At 56.6% G+C, this 18,039-nt stretch overlaps 1 protein-coding gene across 3 annotated transcripts in view; it reads right to left on the bottom strand.

Annotated features, from left to right (window-relative positions):
- The window catches only part of SCARA5 (scavenger receptor class A member 5), a 39,528-nt gene that overhangs the window by 8,311 nt on the left and 13,178 nt on the right, over positions 1–18,039 (bottom strand). For all 3 annotated transcript variants that reach the window (XM_063327880.1, XM_063327882.1, XM_063327881.1), the window contains exons 4-6: positions 15,593–16,267; positions 10,018–10,098; positions 7,512–7,610 (exon numbers count right to left, since the gene is read on the bottom strand). In XM_063327880.1, the coding sequence (XP_063183950.1) occupies positions 7,512–7,610; positions 10,018–10,098; positions 15,593–16,267 (855 nt within the window). The remainder of the gene's footprint in view (positions 1–7,511; positions 7,611–10,017; positions 10,099–15,592; positions 16,268–18,039) is intronic.

Here is an 18,039-nt window from a genome sequence, read left to right as displayed (position 1 = left end):
GACTTGTTAGTCCCTCCCCTGACCCCCTGGCCATGCTGCGTGGTGGTGGGACCCAGCTCCTCGCTCCCCCGCCTTCTCCCGGGATGCTTCTTTTTGAAGGCATGTCATGGTTTCGGTTGGGATGGGGTCGACTTTCTTACTAGCCGCTGGGATGGTGGTTTGGTTTGGATTTGGGCTGAGGAATGGTGTTAGGACACCGGTGGGTTTGGTTGCTGCTGAGCTCTCACGGCCTCTTCTGCTCCTCAGCCCACCCCACCAGCGATGGGCTGGGGGAGGACAAGGAGTCGGGAGGGGACACAGCCGGGACCCCGACTGACCCCAGGGATATTCCATGCCATGGGACATCGGTGTATAAAGCCAGGGGGAGAAGGAGGAAGGGGGGGACGTTGGGAGGGACGGCGTTTGTCTTCCCAAGTCCCCGTTCCGTGTGACGGAGCCCGGCTCTCCTGGGGATGCTCAACATCTACCTGCCGTGGGAAGCGGGGAATGAATTCCTTGGCTTTTGTTTCACCCATCAAACTGTCCTTATCTCAACCCACGTGGTTTTCCTCACTTTTACTCTTCCGATTCTCCCCCCAGCCCGACTCGGGGCGGCGGGGTGTGTGTGTGGGGGGGGTGAGCGAGCGGCTGCCTGGTCCCAGTTGCCAACTGGGGTCAAACCGCGTCAAGGCAAAACCAACCCAGGGCTGGGAAAACGCAGCTTCGTGCGGGGTTTATCCCGCGTGGGACCAGCCGCTCCCCGGGCTCCGTGTGTTTGGATTTTATGCCCAAAGTTGCTTTTTCCCCTCTGCATCCTCATGGGAAAATGTCCTGCCCTGGGAACTCCCTCGCCGGGGGGGGCCGGGGCTGTGCAAGACCCCCCTTCTCGGGGTGCAGGGTACGGATGGGAGGGTGGGGGAACCCCCCAGCAGTCCCCCCCCGGGGTGCATGTCTGGCAGCGGAGGGAGGATGGAGGGCTGGGGCGGGGGGAGGGGGGTCCCTCGAACCATCCCACCCGCTCTGCTCCCCCCCCCACCTCGAACAGCCACGTCCCGGCTGCTGGGCAGCAGCAGGAACGAAGGAAAGAAAACCCTGAATCTGGGGCTAAAAAACCCCTATTTAGGGCTAAAAAGGCTTCATTTTGCAGGGGGCGGGGGCAGGGACGTGATTTCCCGCAGCCCCGATGGAGCATCGCCCCTTCCCGCAGCCGGCTGGTACCTCCTCAGGAGCGGATTTACGGAACCAGACCCTGAATCCATCGAAAGGACACGATGCTGATGGCGGGGCGTGAGTGTTCGGACCAGCTGGGTAAACAGGCCGTTCCTCAAAACCACGCCTATTTCCATATAAAAATAATGAGCTCAATAATTATCTGTGTCACGGCTTGGCTTTCCCGGCGGCCGGAGAGCCTGGGCTGGCTCTGCCCGCATCCCACCGCCTCCAGCAGCCCCCGCCCGCGCTCCGGCGCTGCTCCTGCCGGGCAGCAGCCGTGTTTTCCCGTGGAAAACACCATCCCGAGTGGGGCCGTGGGTTTGGTTTTGGAAAGGGCCGGGGAAGGCTCCGGGATGCTCCGGCCAGCGACGCTCCGGGCGAGCTCCAGCCCTTCACCGCGGCCCCGCTCCCATATATCCCCCTTCTTTTGTCCCCGTGGGAGAACAGCAAACAACACGCACACACACGCGTGCGCGCGGGGAAATTTCTTATAAAATAAAATAATAATGATAAAATAATAATAATTAATAATAATAATAATAATGATAATTTAAAAAAAAGTGCAGGAAATGCTTGCCCTTTAACTCGGAGGCTCTGGGAAGGCGAGATGGGTCCCCTGGGCAGCCGCAGCTGCGGCGGATGGAGGAAAGCTGCCTGCAGCCTGCCCCGCTGATGGGAACCAGATGACAACGGGGCCCCCCCCGAGCAGCGGGAGAGCGGCCAGAGATGCCGCTCGCCGGCACGTGATGGTACCGGGACGGCGGAGCAGCCCGCGCTCTCCAACACCTTCCTTCCCCAGCCCCGAGGAAAGGAGGTCGGAAAGCAAAAGTCGCGGTTCTTTCGTGTTTGTCCTCCAAAATCCAGGTTTTTCCCGAGCAGGAGCGCTTTCCTCGGAGGCTCCGGGCTGCGCCCTACGGGAATGATGGAGAGCGGTGCGGGTGGAAAGGTGGAGCTTGATGGACAGGAATAGCTGGAGAAGGACTTCTTACAAGGGCATGTAGTGATAGGACGAGGGGTGATGGCTTCAGACGGCAAAAGGGGACATTTAGGTGAGATATTGGGAAGAAATCCTTTGGTGTGAGGGGGGTGAGTCCCTGGCCCAGGTTGCCCAGAGAAGCTGTGGCTGCCCCATCCCTGGAAACATCCCAGGCCAGGTTGGACGGGGCTCTGAGCGACCTGGGCTGGTGGAAGATGTCCCTGCTCATGGAGGGGATTGGACTAGACGGCCTTTAAAGTCCCTTCAACCCAAACCATTCTGTGATTCGATGATTCTCTGGAGAGGCAGGGCTGGCAGAAGGCAGCGGAGCTGGTGGTGAGACCTCTCCAGCAGCCGGGAATGCCATGGTGGGAACCAGGGTCTCCTGGCACAGGCAGAGCGAGATGCCCAGCAGCACTTCAAGGCCAGATGCTGCTCCCCCGGGAGCCCTGATGGGGGTGTCATTCTCCAACCGAGCACACCCAGGTCTCCAAAAAGCAATGGATGGGCTCAGCGTAAGGATGCTGAGCTGTTAAAAATGGGTCCAGGGGCTCCTGAGGAGCGGGAACTGGTTACGGATGGGGAAGGAGGAGCTGGTTGCTGGAGGAGAGTGTGAGGGCATCCCCATAAGAGACCCTGAGATCATCTATGGCCTGGGACAGTGACACCGTGCATGCCACCGTGCTCTCCACGGGGTGGCTGGACCCATCCTGAGTGTTGCTGGGAACGGCCCATCATCGGAGCTGATGCTGCTTTGGGATGGGTTCGTGGCTCCAACCAAAAGTTCTGGGTGTGCTTCTCCTCCCCACCCCCGACCTGGGCTACCGCGTTTTCTGTTGGTTTGTCTTTAGTTTCATATACGTCGGGCAGGGGAAAGAGCCTTTCAAAGAAAGAGGCACTTTATGGACCATGCCAAGAGCTTCACGAGGGTTCTTTAAACACATCCCAAGCCCTCTGCCTTATCCTTCCCCACCCACCTTGGCTTTTCCCGTGCAATCCTCCAAGCCCCTTCATTTCCTTGCTCTCCTTTTCCTTCTTCTTTTCTCTTTTTCACTTCTTCACACCTCTCTTTTCTCCACAGCACCTCTCCGACGAGCAGAGAGGACAGCCCCTTCGGTGGCACAGCTTGCTGGCTTCACCCTGGGGTCAAGCGCAGCTCCCCGAGGTGTCAAGGCTGGGGATTGTCCCTACTGGGGACAAAGCCCCTGTGAGCTGGAAAGCAGAGAGTCTTGGGGCTGGGACAGTGCGACAAGTTCAGGAGAGCGACTTGCTGGCATCATCGCTGGTCCTACCAGGAGGTCCTGCCTGGTGCCTTCACCCAACGAGTGACAAGGTCTTCCTCAGCGTTTCCCACTGCGGGTGAATCAGCACAGCTCAGTCTGTTTTTTCTGGACTGTGCACACAATTTTGGCACAGACACCGTGACGAGCGATGCTCAGCCCTTCCCATGGCAGAAGCTTGGTCTCCACCAACGTTCTGCTCCTGGGCATCACCCCTTCTCCAAAAATCAGCGCTGCTGAGGGAGGCAGGGCACAGAACCTGCAGAGCTCGTGGGTGAGGACATCACTGGAAGAGGGCAGAGGGAGTTCCTGGGTCTGTAGGGTGAGGTGGACCACCATAGTCTTGAAGCAACCCATGGTCAGAAGATGCAAAACCTCCATCTTCAGAGGCAGAAACGTGCTCTGCCTTCAGCAACACTTCAGAAACCTCCTCCTCGCCTGGAGGTGGTGTTTAGGAAGGGGACTTCTCTTATTGCCCCGAATTTATCTATAGATTGGCAATCCCTACCTTGGCTCATTTATTGCTGTTTCCTCCTGAACGTGTTCCCGGCATGACATTCCCCATGGAAGAGTGAAGAAGACCGATGCACGTTCACTTTCCAGAATAATTTTCCCCATTTGGAAATGAGGAAAATAATACTCCACTGGGGTAATTTAGAGGGAAAATGCATCAAGGATAGGAAAATACCAACAAGTGAAAATACTCGGGACTCAGCTGTGGAGGGGAGAAGCCGTCCCTCGACCAGGACAGACCATCTCTATGAGATGGCTTGATCCGGGATTTTCGGTGAGGAGACTCACCCGCCCCAGATGCCCCCAGCCCCAGGACAGGCTGCATTTCCCAGGGAACAGATAGCTCTCCTGGGCTCAGAAGAAAGTCATTATAGATGTGTAAGACTAGTGCTGCAGAAAAACAGGCCTTTACTTAAAGCCCGGGCTTGGACCGTTGCCTGGCTCGGTGTCTGTTTCCTATAAATTTCAGAGAATCCCATAAACCGTAGAAATTCAGCGCTCGCTGCCAGCGCGGTTTGCTGTTTATTGGAGAAAGGGTTGGATCAAACCCCCTTATCTGAGCACCCCTGACCTCCGGGAGGTGGGAAATGGGGGCTGCGGTTTGGGGCTCTCGTCATAGGGGACGCATCCAAGCCCCGGAGGTGACCTCCATCCAGATGGGCCAGCAAGAAGAGGAGAAGGGAGGGACTCCTGTGCTGGTGATGGGCTCTGGTGGGACCTGGGGGTGGCCCATCCCACTGGTGGGAATATCCGATGGCTTTGCAACCACGGAGTCATTCTCATCCCAAACCAAGGACATCTCCAAGAAATGCACAAGGAAGGGGGTGCATCCAGGCCATGGCTGGCGAAGCCCTGGAGGCAACTTAACCTTCTTCAAGCCAAGAGGCCTCCTCAGATACAAGGATTACTCTACACCAGTGAAAGGATGATAGCTAGAAGCAAGGCACCACACGGCAAAGATCCGATGACCCTTTGGCACATCATCTGACCCATCGCCTCCCAAAACCAGGAGCAGAAGTGCTTCATCTTCCCGGGCAAGGGGGCTTGAGATGCACACCAGCTTTCGGGAAGGGTCACCGAGCTTGTGGGGCTTGATGCTCTACTACTGTAGCGTGGCCGTGGCTCTCCCCTGGAGGCAGGGGCTGCACTGGGGTGGTCTCCAGCACCTCCTGGGCTGGTGAGCACTGGAGGAAGTCTTCATCCTCAGTGTTGTGTCTCCAGGGAGCTCCTTGCTGGAGCTGTGACGCCCACTACAGGGTCTGTTAACACATCTCAGCACCAACCCAGCAGAGCAGCTGTTAACATCTCTGTCTTAAGGACGGAATCGTGATGCAGGAGCCCATCAACCTCCTCCCTCCAGAAAGGAAACGTCTCCCAGCGATGCATTTTGCAAAACAAATCTGGCATCAGGGCTTGGTCCTCTGCTGAGGCTCAATTCAACTGGCCCAGGCTCCTCGGGATAATTTGCTCGTCTAATGAGTACTTGGCACCGGCCAGTGAGAAAAGCCCACTTTCCTCTGCTCCGGGGAAGGAAAGGAAACCGCGGCCCTGAAGCGTGTTGTGGTTTTGGTTGGCGGAGCTCGGCGTTTGATGCGCCGCCAGGAACATCTCGGCGCCAACGTCTCCCTTGCGTTAGCACCCGTCCCCGCAGCGCTCGCGCCTTGGCAAGGCTGGTGCCAGGGAGGTATCCAGGGGGTCGGTTTGACCTCCCGCAGCATCAGGCCGGGCATTTTCACCCCGCAGATCCGATAATGTCCCACAGTCCCACAACATGATACTGCGATCCCACAGGACAGAGTTACCTCCAAAAAACCCAAGAGGCAGCACTGGAACGCAAGCAGGAAATGCTGGCTTCTTTATTCTTGCAGCGTTTATTCCGTATTCTGTGCCCCTCTGCCGTGGTGGAAGAATGGAGACTTGTCCCAGCCACACCAGCCCAGAAACCCTGGGCTTCCAGTTAGGTGGGATGGGGTGATGGAAACAGCACCCAGCAACGTTCTTCAAGACTACACAGCACTACATAAATGTCATCTAACCAGCCACATGGCCTGGAGAGCCATCTCCAGCAGCTGACAGGCCCCAGGAGCTCAGCTTGTGCCCGGACTGGGGTGACTGGGAGAGCAGTGGGATGAGGAGAACCATCGTGTGAGTAGGGTGGGTGATGACAGCAGTGATGGCTTAAGGGAAAAAGGACCAGACAGGCACTAAACCCTCCAGGAGACCTTCTTGCCTTGGGCTGCAGCTCTGGGAGGTTCACGCTGCTCCCTCGCTACAGAAGGAGGCCACTGGCAGCATCTCATCTCCTGCTTCTCCTTTCTACCTGGACTTAAAGCTTCCTGGGGCTGCACTGGGAGGTGGATGGCGTGTCCCTAGGAAAGGTCCTTCTCCTAAAGACACCATGAAGTGGAGAAGGGATGGAAGATGTGCTCCTAGACTAAAAGGGGCTTTCTGGTGGCATGCAAAGTACGGGAGATGGCCACCACTGTGGGCACCACACGTGAAGGTCGGGCCACCAGACACAACGTGGGGGTCTCACCCCAACCCCTGTCCCTGGCAATGACCAGCATTTTGGAGGACATACAGGAAAACTGGACACCAACTCTGGCCGGTTTGCCAGCTTGATGCCAAGTTTGCAGATAGAGAATAGAGAGGACATTCAGAAAAGGACGTTTTCCTGCAACTTTCTCACATGAAATTCACCCAAGGAGACAAATTGTAAGACGAATAACACAGTATCACCCACCCACAGGGCTCCGGGCGTTTTCCAGACCCAGACACCGGTCTGTGGCCACGGCCCCAGGTCCTGTTGGCCAGCGTGGCCACGTCCCAGGTCAACACCACGCAGAAGCATGAAATGAGGGGAAGGCACCGCTTTGGCCACCTTCGGCTCTGCCCAGGGTGGTGTCCCTTCCTTGGGCTGGGCTCTTCCTGCCTCCCCCTGCCCACAAGGCATTTTGAGGCAGAAAGAGCACGTTTTGGGATTATCCATCCCATTTTAGGTTGGAGCACGGAACGTCTTTTAAAAGGTCTCCTGGGACAGATCTGTCCTGCTAAATAGGTGCGTGGCCACTTCCTACACCCACGGCTTCTCCCTGCTCTTAGCCGGGGTGTGGTGAGGCGCTGCAAAACCACAGCGAGCCAGAAAAGGTCAGCAGAAGACAAACACAAGGCTATTCCTAAAACCCAAGCGTGGGAGGGCAGCCCGGCAGGTCCTCATGGGGCCCTGGTGAGGGCAGAACCCTCCTGCATGGCAGGAGCATCACATACCCAACAGTGTCGCCCTTCTCCCTCCGGCCCCTGGACTCTCTCCACCGCTGTGCCTTGGTGGAAAGGTCTCGGTGCAGAGGTTCTCCATGTGCACACTCCCAGTTCAGTAAGATTTCCTCTCCCGGCAGGAGCTCCAGGTGCCTGGTTTGGGACCCACCACCCTCACACCCATGACCAGTGTCTCTGCCCCTCATCCCAGTGGTCTCCAGAGCCAGTTTGCTGCCCAACAAGCCCAGCCGGATCCCATGAGCCACCCCGGAGCATGCACAGAGGCTGGTCCTTACCTTTGAATCCCCGCATCCCCACTGGACCTGGAGGGCCAAGGTCTCCTTGGTCCCCTTTCAAGCCACGTGGTCCTGGTGGTCCTCTCTCCCCGGGTAGCCCTGGAGCAAGGATAAAAGAGGCAAAATGACCCTGTTGCAGCAGAGACCTACAAAAACCAGATGTGCACACACACACACACACACACATCCTGCTTGCCAGCAGACGTGCCAGGTAGTCTCTGGTTCTTTGCCAGGAGACAGGGACCATCAGGAGACACCCAAGAGTCCAGCCCATCCTCTCCTTCTGCACCCATCCCTGGATACAGGACGGATTTATCCCAGAGATGGGCAGGTGCTAATGCAGCTCTGAGCATCTTAAGGCTCAAATTAAGGTACCTGGGCTCCAAAGCTGGAGACCAAGGTGGAAGAGCGAGGAGCCAGGGTGGAGCAGAGACCCCAAGGAGACACGAGGTGCCCCACATGAGCTGTGGGTCCCTTGTGTCCATGCACGCTGGCCAGGTGGGTTTGATATTTATTGGAGAAGGGTTTAGATGAAACCTCCTTATCTGAGCACCCCTGACCTCCAGGAGGTGGGAAATGGGGGATGTGGTTTGGGAGCTTGGGCTGCCTTCAGAGGGGACACATCCAAGCCCCAGAAGTCACCTCCATCCATGCGGACCAGCAAGGAGAGGTGGATGGAGAGACCCCTGTGATGGTGATGGGCTCTGGTGGGACCTGGAGGTGGTCCCACCAGACTGACCCAGCAGACTCAGCCCAAGTCTAAGCCTGGGCTGGATCCAAAGCTCCTGGGGGAGAAGCCCTTCAGATGGAGCTCCTCCAGCACCCAAACTCAGCCCCCGCCTGGCACGATGCTGCCCACCTCCCCTGCGCGTGCTGGGGGAGCCCTGAATTCCCTCGGCACTGCGCCTTCCGCCCCTCCTGGGCTGGGCTTTTCCAAACTTAGTCAATATTTTCCTCTGGTTTAAGAGGGGGAAAAAAAAGCTGCCAGGAGGAATTTGGGCGCCAGCTCCAGTGGGCACGGTCTGGGGCTTAACCCTTTCCCTCCTGCGCCCGGCCAACACCTCGCCTCCCTCCCAGGGGAGATGCTGCAGCGTGTCAGGGCCTGGCTGGGGCTTTGGGCAGAGGAGCTGGGGTAGAGGCAGGATGGCAGATTCGCTCTGCGAAACGGGATTTACCAGGGATGCTTTACAGTGCCTGACCCCGACTTTCTCACACCCAAAGGGCCGGTGCTGTGACCACATCCAGAAAAGCACCAGAGAAAGCGAGACAGAGAAAGACCTAAAAATAGCGGCCATTTCAGCAACTCTTCCCGAAGGTGAAGCCTCCAGAAATTGTTTTGTTTTTCTGTTTAAATAAAATATAAAAAAAAAAAAAAAAAGGAAAGAAGCCAGACGATACATTTCTGATGCTTGTTACACCCAAGAAAAACAGCCATGAATCTGTCAACGCAAAAAAATATAGCCGTCGGTGAAACGAGCACGGGCAGCCAGCGCTGAGAAGGGCTTTCAGAGAGCGATCGCGTTTCCAGGCTGGCTCTGCCTGACTTGGCCGGTCCCGCCGCCCGCCGGGGAGCTGAGGGAAAGGGGGTACCAAAATCTGAGGTTTTAAGCCCAGCCCGGGCTCAGCAGCTGTGCTGAACCCCCCCTTGCTCTGACACTGATGGTCCTACGTGGGTCTTGTCTTCAGCAAGTTGAGGTGAATCCAGGGCTGGACGCCCTGGGTGGAGAAGGAGGACCATGCCCCAGGCAGGACGGATCCTGTCACCTCAACAAGGAAGAGCTTCGTGGAGACAGAAACCCCCAAAAAGTCCTCACCAGCGGGGATCCTCATCACCTCCGTAGTTGGATGCAAAGCCAATTATTTTTAGGTTTGGCTTAAAATTAGAAACAGGCTCCAGCCGCGTCCTGTTCTCAGGGGGGTGGTGGTGGGATTTCCGTTCTTTATTTAATTGGATTTCTCTTAAAAACAATGGTTGGAATTAAGGAGCGGGGGAAAAAATGGCATTCTTGACATCAAAAAAAAAAATGTCCTATGGAAAGCCTCAGAGCCGCAGCCGGTGGCCGAGTCCCCTCTGCCAGGCTGGAGGGTCCCCACGCCGTGTCCCCATGTGCCGCAGGGGGTGTGCGGGCAGCGGGGCCAGCCCCGGTGCCTGGTAAGGGCTTGGGTTTAGAGCCACCACCACCTGGTGGTGGCCAGGTCCTGCATGAACCTGGGCTGGGTGGCTGAGTCAAAGGAGCCTGGGGGAACATCAACCTGCAGGTGATGGACCCTCGAAGCTCTCGGTCTCCTGGGGCCAGCTGGGAGAGGAGAGAGACTTTTTGCCCCTTTTTGTACTCTGGCAGGAGATGGGGCTGCGGGTTAACCCTGTTGCTCTCCAAGACTTGTGCCTAGCCAGCGAGGTCCCAAGGGACAGGTCGGGGAGTCACCAGGAGGTGTCCCGTTGACTCTATGGACTTTGGGTGAAGGCTTGCAGGGTTACGGGCGCCATGGATGTGCCGTTTCTTACCTCGCAGGCCAGGCAGGCCAGGAAGACCAGGTTCACCCTCCATCCCCTCATTGCCTTGGTCTCCTTTGGGTCCTGGTGGCCCTGAAACACAACAGGTATTGGAGTGCGGCCATCGCACCCCGGCTTTGCAGTAGATGCATCAGTGCATGCACTCACCCACCCTTCACTGGCCATTATCGTTCCTCAGCTCTCCAGGAACCTCTAATAAACACAGAACCCTGTGGGCAGGAGCAAAATGACAGCGAGGGAGCTTGCCAGCAGCCTTCTTCCATGATCTATGGATTTTAAAGGCCAAACACGACTCCATCAACCCGCCTCGCGTGCCAGAAAACTTCACCTTGCAGCTCCCGCGGTTCCACCTTGAGCGTGACTCTATGGGAAATTCCAGTCTCCTGGAATTTCCTTTTGACCCCAGGTTGTGACCTCTCCGATGAAATAAGGTTAAGAAAAAAGAAAAACCAAAAGAAAAGGAATGCCTTTTGGAAATAATGAGAAGAACCTTGAGGAGGGGATTTGCATCACTGATCTCATCAGGAGCGGGCCATCGGTGATCGCCTTTCGGTGTGAACTCTCGTGAGCGAGCAGAAAGTCCAACCCAATAATAGAGTTCTATTCCTCAGCCTGCAAAGGGCCAAGTCTGCAAAGCTGAAAACAATTATGAGCTAAATCAGTTGGAAGAAAGAATTTGAACAGGAAAAAAAAAAAAAAAAAGAAAAAACAAGGAAAAGACTCGTGGGATGACAGATAATAGGGCACAGAGAGGCCTGGAGGGGTCATTTGGTCTTTGTCCTACCAAGGCAGGGCGATAATTGGAAACTGTTAAACACCGTTTTCCTAGAAACCCCAAAAGCCATAATGTCTCAGTTGTGCAGAAAGCAAACAAGCAGCCAGGGCTGCAGGCGACGTGGTAATGCGAAAGGATCAGGGGGGATGTTTAGCAGCTCTAATGAATGACTAAGTCGGATCTGCAAATATTATGAAGAAATTAGCGGGTTCCTGAGCAGAGGAACTGCAGCAAGCTCAGGAAACGTCCCGAGCTGGAGATGGTCAGGGGCTGGGAGAGTAGCCGTGGCTGCCCCATCCCTGGAGGGGTTCAAGGCCAGGTTGGACGGGGCTTGGAGCAACCTGGGCTGGTGGGAGGTGTCCCTGCCCAGGGCAGGGGGTGGCATTGGATGATGCTTACGGTCCCTTCCCACCCAAACCAGTCTGTGATTCTCTGATTTTATGAAATATGGGTCGCCTTGGGTTCCCTCTTCCCTAGGTGATGAACATCTCTGGGCTCTGAGAGAATGTGGGGTTGAACGCTGAGGACATGTCCCCTGTTCTCGGTGGGCAAAACAAAAGGATGCAAAGAACAATGGACAGCTGGGAGAGCCGAGTACAATGAGGAGGCATTTTTGGGTGGGAACAAGAGGAACCACGCACAGCAGGGACGCTGCCTGGCCCTGGATGGGAGAAGCAGGATCCTCCGTGACGCATGGGTATGACGTGGGTATGTTTAGGCTGCCCTGTATCACCCAACCCCTTCAGAAATAAAGAACTAATGGAGAATGTCTAGCGACGTTCAAGAGCTGCTGCAGAGGGGCAGGGACCAGGCAAGGTGTGTGCGGTACGAAGGTGCCGGGATGGCTGGTGAAAGAGTTTTCGTTCCCATAGCATTAATTATAGAATCACAGAATGGTTTGGGTGGGAAGGGACCTTTAAAGACCATCTAGTCCAATCCCCTGCCACGAGCAGGGACATCTTCAACTGGACCAGGTTGCTCAAAGCCCCATCAAAGCATCCACCACCTCTCTGGGAAACCTGGACCAGGGTCTCACCACCCTCAGCGTAAAACTACACGTTCCTAAATTCGCTTACTTGCCTGCTGGAGTTTGAAAAACTGAAGAGACGGGCAAATAAATAAGCAATAGGAAGCACCTGATCGCATAAATAGACGGTGTTAAGTAACAGCCGTCAATTTTCCGTGCCCCAAAAGAGCAAGAGGGAGGTCAAGTCATGTCAGTTCGTTGAAGTGGAATGACGTGGGTATGTTTAGGCCACCCTGTATCACCCAACCCCTTCAGAAATAAAGAACTAATGGAGAATGTGGAAGTAAAGAATTAAAATAAGCCGACGCCATTAATTTCAGCCTACAGAAAACAAAGCCTGCCAGAAATCCGTGGCTTTATAGAGGCTATGGTGAGTTTGATGGGTAGCAGTGGGAGTGTCAAGGCAAAAGGGGTTTTTCTACCAGCATATCTCCTGCCCCAAGGTCCCAGGTGTCCCAGGATGCGGATGACCCAGCCGTGCTCCGGGGTTCGGGTCAAGTTCTTCCCTCCCCTGCTGCCCCCCAGCGTGGCAAAGGTTGGGCTGCTGAAAACCACTTGCTTAAACAAAACAGAGGCTCTTCCACCGCGAGCAAGACTCAAAGCAACCCTTGGAAACATCTGTGGTGGGAGCCACTGAGGAAGGGTCTCCCGTTTCCTCCCTTTGCCTTTGCCCCAAGCATCCTCTCCGAGGGGAAGGGGTCCCACACCAACGGCACCGGAGCAAAACTACTGCTGACACGAGATGTCTGGTTTCCCCCATGCCGGCTCCAGCATGGCTCGGTTGAGGTCCCCTGTGTGGGGGCAGCTCCAACAACTTCCATCTGCTCTGGTTTTATGGGCACACTGGGAAATAACCCACACTACGGCCCCACCTCAGTTTTGTTAACCCTGGAAGGGACATAGGAGCTGCCTGCTCGGGGCACCTCTCGGTGGGATGGGGGTTGGAGCTGCCCTTCCCCCTTAAAATCAGCTGCTACAGTGCAGTCCCCCAGGCCTCTGCCACCACCTCGTCTCATCTCGTCTCGTCTCATCTCATCACATCACATCACATCTCACCTCATCTCCATCTCCATCTCCATCTCCATCTCCATCTCCACCTCCACCTCCACTTCCATCTCCACCTCTTTCTCCATCTCCATCTCCACCTCTATCTCCATCTCCACCTCTTTCTCCATCTCCATCTCCACCTCTATCTCCATCTCCACCTCCACCTCCACCTCCACCTCCACCTCCACCTCCATCTCATCTACCATCTCAGAAAACCATCCCACAGGACATCTGGGAGGTCAAGGGCATGGACAGGCTAAGAAATGAACTAAGTTTCATGGAAGATGACCATGTCCAACAGACAATCTCACCTGCTCGGTAAGAGCTGGAGGCTGGGAGAACACAGCCAGAGAAGAGACATGTTGTCCCTTATTCCCTTTCCCTAATGCCTGGGGTTAGAAACGGGGCTCAGGATCCCTGGGCTGATCCTGTTTGCTGGCTCCTAGGTTTTGGCATTCATCCTTCAGAGCTATTCCCACAGTAGTGAGCCCCGTGGTCCATCAGCCACCCAAATATCTCCTCTTGGCTACATCCAGGCAGCCCCATGAGCAGAGATAGTCCCATCCCCAGGGAGAGCTGGTGGGATGGGACATGGGGAACAGCTGGGGTGGAGAACGGAGGAGAGCTGGGAGGGGTGGTTGGGAGAGGCTGAGCAGCACTGCGGACACCCTGCCAAACGGGTCCCCACCCCACAAGTGGTTGAGGTTTTGCACTCAGGAAAGAAAACCCCAGCCCAGATGCACCCCTCCTTCACCCTCCTGCCTGCCCAGGGCAGGGCTGCTCACTACTGCACCAGCGGAGGAGGAAAACCCTCCCAAACCATCGGGATGAGGACTTTTCATGACATGCACGGATCTGATGGCCAGATGGGACCGTTGCAATCACCCCGCCAGCCCTGCTGCGAGCCAGCACATCCCACCCAGTGAGTCGTGGCGGTGGATCCCAGGCATCCTCCCTCCTGGTGACACTCTTACTTAAGAGCCAGAGCCCCTCTGCGCTGCAAGGCCAAGCCCTCTCCAAGACACGCGAGCTGCTTGGAGATGAGCCTAGGGACCTCCCCATGCCGCCATCAACAGCAAACAGCCTCAAAAGCCAGAGACCAGAGTAGTAGAGGTCTTGAGGGGAGGAAAACGCAGCCCCAAGCTGGCAGCCCTGCATCTCCCCGGACTGGCTCTGCTGGTCCAAATCCAGCTGGGAGCACGGCGGATTCATCCGAGGACATTTGGAGCCAGGATAAAGCTAGCCGGGCACGAGGCTCCTAAAATTATCCAGCCCCAGGGTCCCTCGCTGCTGCCAGAGAGTGGGGAGGGCGGAGGGATGGGGAGAGAGGGAGGTGGGGGCTGCCAGGAATGTGTCAGAGCAGCGACTGATAAATCAGGTGCCGGCCCGTTGGGATGGGATTTGTTTTGTTTTCGGCTCATGTTAATTGGAGTAACATGGTGCATGGACATCAGGCGCCCTGGCGGTCCCCTTCCTCGGTGGCTTCATCCAAGAGAGGGTGACATCCTCCCCACGGCAGTGGGGGGAAGAGAGGGCAATGGGGGTGGTTGGGAAGCTGTGAAAACCTCAAAGCAGCGGGTGCAACGTGGTCCCAGCAGCCCCAAACTGGGCATCAGGAGCCAACGTCCCCCATGGGCCAAGGAAATGAACCCAATGAGCTGCTGGTACCCAAGAGTGGTGGTTGACCTGGACGGAGACATGTAGCTGCTGCGTTTCAGACCACATCTGTCCCCTCCCAGCTCTGCAGATGGCCAGAGGGAGCAAGTGCCTCGGCGTCAGCTGCTTCCTTCCCCATCTGGTATTTCAGCTGGAAGCACCAGAAATAAAGCTCCGCTTGGAGTTGGGGGTTTCGTAGCAGAGGAACAGCCCATTCCACCTCCATAGGTGCGACTCAACAGCATAGAAGTGGGGCAGCAACTGGCCCCCAACCTCTCGCTCTGCCCCCAAGAGCTTGCACTGGGTTCTTCTGTGTTTCTCCATGTTTTTTCCCCTCCTGTGGCCAGTTCATTCATTTGGGACTGCACAAGCCACCCTGGCCCAGGTTGTCCAGAGAGGTGGTGGATGTCCCACCCCTGGAAACATCCCAGGCCAGGTTGGACGGGGCTCTGAGAAACCTGGTCTGGTTGAAGATGTCCCTGCCCATGGCAGGGGGTTGGACTAGATGGCCTTTGAAGGTCCCTTCCCATCCAAACCACTCTGTGAGTCCATGATCCTATGATTTGGGAGGATGGTAAAGGAGGAGAAGACAGGAGGAGGGAAATGGAGTAAAGGAGATGTAGGGTAAAGCGAGTGGAGCGATCAGTGATGACTGAGGGTAGCTGCTGGGCAGCCCTTTGCTTGATCACTGCAGTACGAAGCAGGACAAAACCCCACCGTCTGCCGCACTGTCTGGCTCACTTTCATGGCCAGGAGGGACCTGGCAGAGTTTTCCCTGGCATCATTGAGGGAACCTTGGGAGCTTTCTTCCTAACATGCACGGGGGAGCATTTGGAGGGTCCCAACTACGCAGAGTCCAACGTGATGGAGATGCCTGAACACTGTGGACACCTAAACAGCAGAGTCTGATGGATTTGATGCACCCTGAGACATCCCCACAGGACATCCCCATGCCACGGGGACCATTTCCACCACCCCCAAAGCACCGAGAACACACTTCTCCTCACCATCAGGTGTCATGCATCAGCAAGGGAGCTGCTTACAAGAGGTTTTCAGCTTACCCCGTATCACAGAGATGTTCTTCAGCGCGATGGAGTGCTCCCAGTCCTTCAGCCGCAGGTCCTCCGTCACGTTGTTGAGGATGGCCAGCTCATGCTTCAGCTGCTCCTCCATGGCTATGTGGATGAGCCGCATCTGCCGGGCATCTTCAGTGGCGTTGCTGATCAGGACCTGCAGATCCTGGATGCGGGTATGGTGGATGTTCACGTCGTAGGAGAAGGTCCTGTTCATGGTGTCCACGGCCCCGCTCACGGCCGTCACCTGGTCGCTCAGGCTCTCCACCCTGCTGCCCAGGTGGCTCAGGAGGTGGTCGTGGTGCTGCAGCAGCAGCCGGCTGCTGTTGCCTTCCACAGAGAGCTTGTACATCTCCTGCTGAGCCGTGTCACTCTGCTGGGTCAAACTGTCCCACAGGTTGGACACTGCCTTGTCGGTTTGGCTGGCCTGGGTCTGCAGGCTCCAGAGAAGCCCTTCCAGCTTCTGCAGTGACCCCGTCATGAGGAACAAGGAGTCCGAGTGGTTCTGCAGGAGGTCCTGCAGCCTCCAGATGTGATCCAGCACGTCCCCCTTCAGAGGTAGGTGCAGCAGCTTCACCTGCATGTCCCGAAAGCTCTCGTTGAGGTGGTTGACGTTCCCCATCAGTGCCTTCAGGTCCTCAGGAGATGTCTGTGGCCTGGAGACTGCAAGGGATGGAGAGGAGGAGGCATCAGAAACCACCCCATGGAGGTGGGGACCCTCCTGAGAGGCACAACCCCATGTCCTCCCAAGAAGCGCTTGGACATCCCCCTCTTCCTTGGTGCTTGGAGGTGAAAGCCCTACCTCAAACCCCATCCCATCAGGCCCTCTTTGGCCCCATGGTTTTCTCCATGGTTGGAGAAGGAGGTTGGATGCTGAAGGACTGGAGAAGAAGGCACCTCGCTCAGGAAGGACAGCAAAGGCTCCCAGCAGCTCTGGGCTTTGGGGTGGCTCTGGGCTTTGCCAGATGGGTCACGATGCTACAAAGCCCTGCCTTGTGGCTTCGCCTTCAGTCAGAGGACTGGCTGCTACCAGCATCCGCTTCCCTTTCCTAAAAACAGACCTTAAAAACTGCTTCTTTCCCCGCCGAGGTTTTAATTTTCATTTTAACAGTCAGGTTTCCCTTCTGGCCGCTGATCCTGGGCCTGAGCTCAGCCCCTTGCTCTATAATGAAGACCATCAGGCGGGTTCGGCAGGTCTCCACGGCTCGGGGTGCGGTTTGCTGTCAGCCTCCAAGCACCACGTCCCGCATCCCGGGGCTGCCAGGTCTCTTCCCTTGGGAAGGAAGGAGGGAGGAAACCCATCCTGACTCAAGAGCATCCTCATCCCGCATCCCAGGGCTGCCAGGGCTCTTCCCGAGGGAGGAAACCCACCCCTGGCTCGGGAGTATCCTCATCCCGCATCCTGGGGCTGCCAGGGCTCTTCCTGAGGGAGGGAAGGAGGGAGGAAACCCATCCTGACTCAAGAGCATCCTCATCCCGCATCCCAGGGCTGCCAGGGCTCTTCCTGAGGGAGGAAACCCACCCCTGGCTTGGGAGTATCCTCATCCCACATCCCAGAGCTTTTCCTGAGGGAATAAACCCCTCCTGGCTTGGGAGCATCTGAATCCCACATCCTGGCGCTGCCAGGACTCTTCCCAAGGGAGTAAACCCGCCCCAGATCATGAGCATCCTCATCCCGCACCCCGGGGTTGCCAGGGCTCTTCCCGAGGGAGGAAACCTACCTTGGATCGGGAGCATCCTCATCCCACATCCCGGGGCTGCCATGGCCCTTACCGAGGGAGGAAACCCATCCCGGGATGCTCGGGAGCATCCTTCACCCCCTGCCTCCTCATCCCCAGTGGGACACAGCTCCTGGCCATCCAGGCACCCACCCCAACCCCCTCCTGGCCTCACACCAGCTCCCAGAGCACCAAGACGGGATTCGGAGAGGGAACCTGAAAATTTGGGGAGGAACCTCTTGCTCTCAGCGGCTCCCAGCACTGCTCCAGCAACCCCCTGCCCAACAAGCCCCGTAGCCGATCCTGGACCCCATCACCCTGCGACATGCCTTGGCGCACCCCAAAAACGCTGATCCCGGCAGGGGATAACGTCTTCTCCCCCCATCTTGCATCGACACTGCAGCCCGGGGGTGGGGGGGCTCAAAGCCAAACCCGCACAAATAATGAGATTTTTTTTTTTTTCTTTTTTTTTTTTTAAAGAAAAATAATAAATAATCCGTATTGTTCTTTAAGCTGCGGTGGGGCTTTGGCTGGCGCGGGAGCGGCCTGGCAGCTCACCCCCTCATTTCCACGGAGGAGAGACCGAGCGAAGGCATTTGGTTCGAATTAAAACCGCGGGAGTAAGGAGAGGGCGAGAGCAGCCGAGCACACGCGAGGGCTTGGGGCCACCCGCCGCGGCGGCGCTGAGGGACCCGGGGGGACGTGGAGGGGACAGGG

This window comes from Chroicocephalus ridibundus, chromosome 3, assembly GCF_963924245.1.
Source record: "Chroicocephalus ridibundus chromosome 3, bChrRid1.1, whole genome shotgun sequence".
Lineage (NCBI taxonomy): Eukaryota > Metazoa > Chordata > Aves > Charadriiformes > Laridae > Chroicocephalus > Chroicocephalus ridibundus.
Note: the sequence above shows the minus strand (reverse complement) of the source record. Positions and strands in the feature narration are given on the sequence as shown.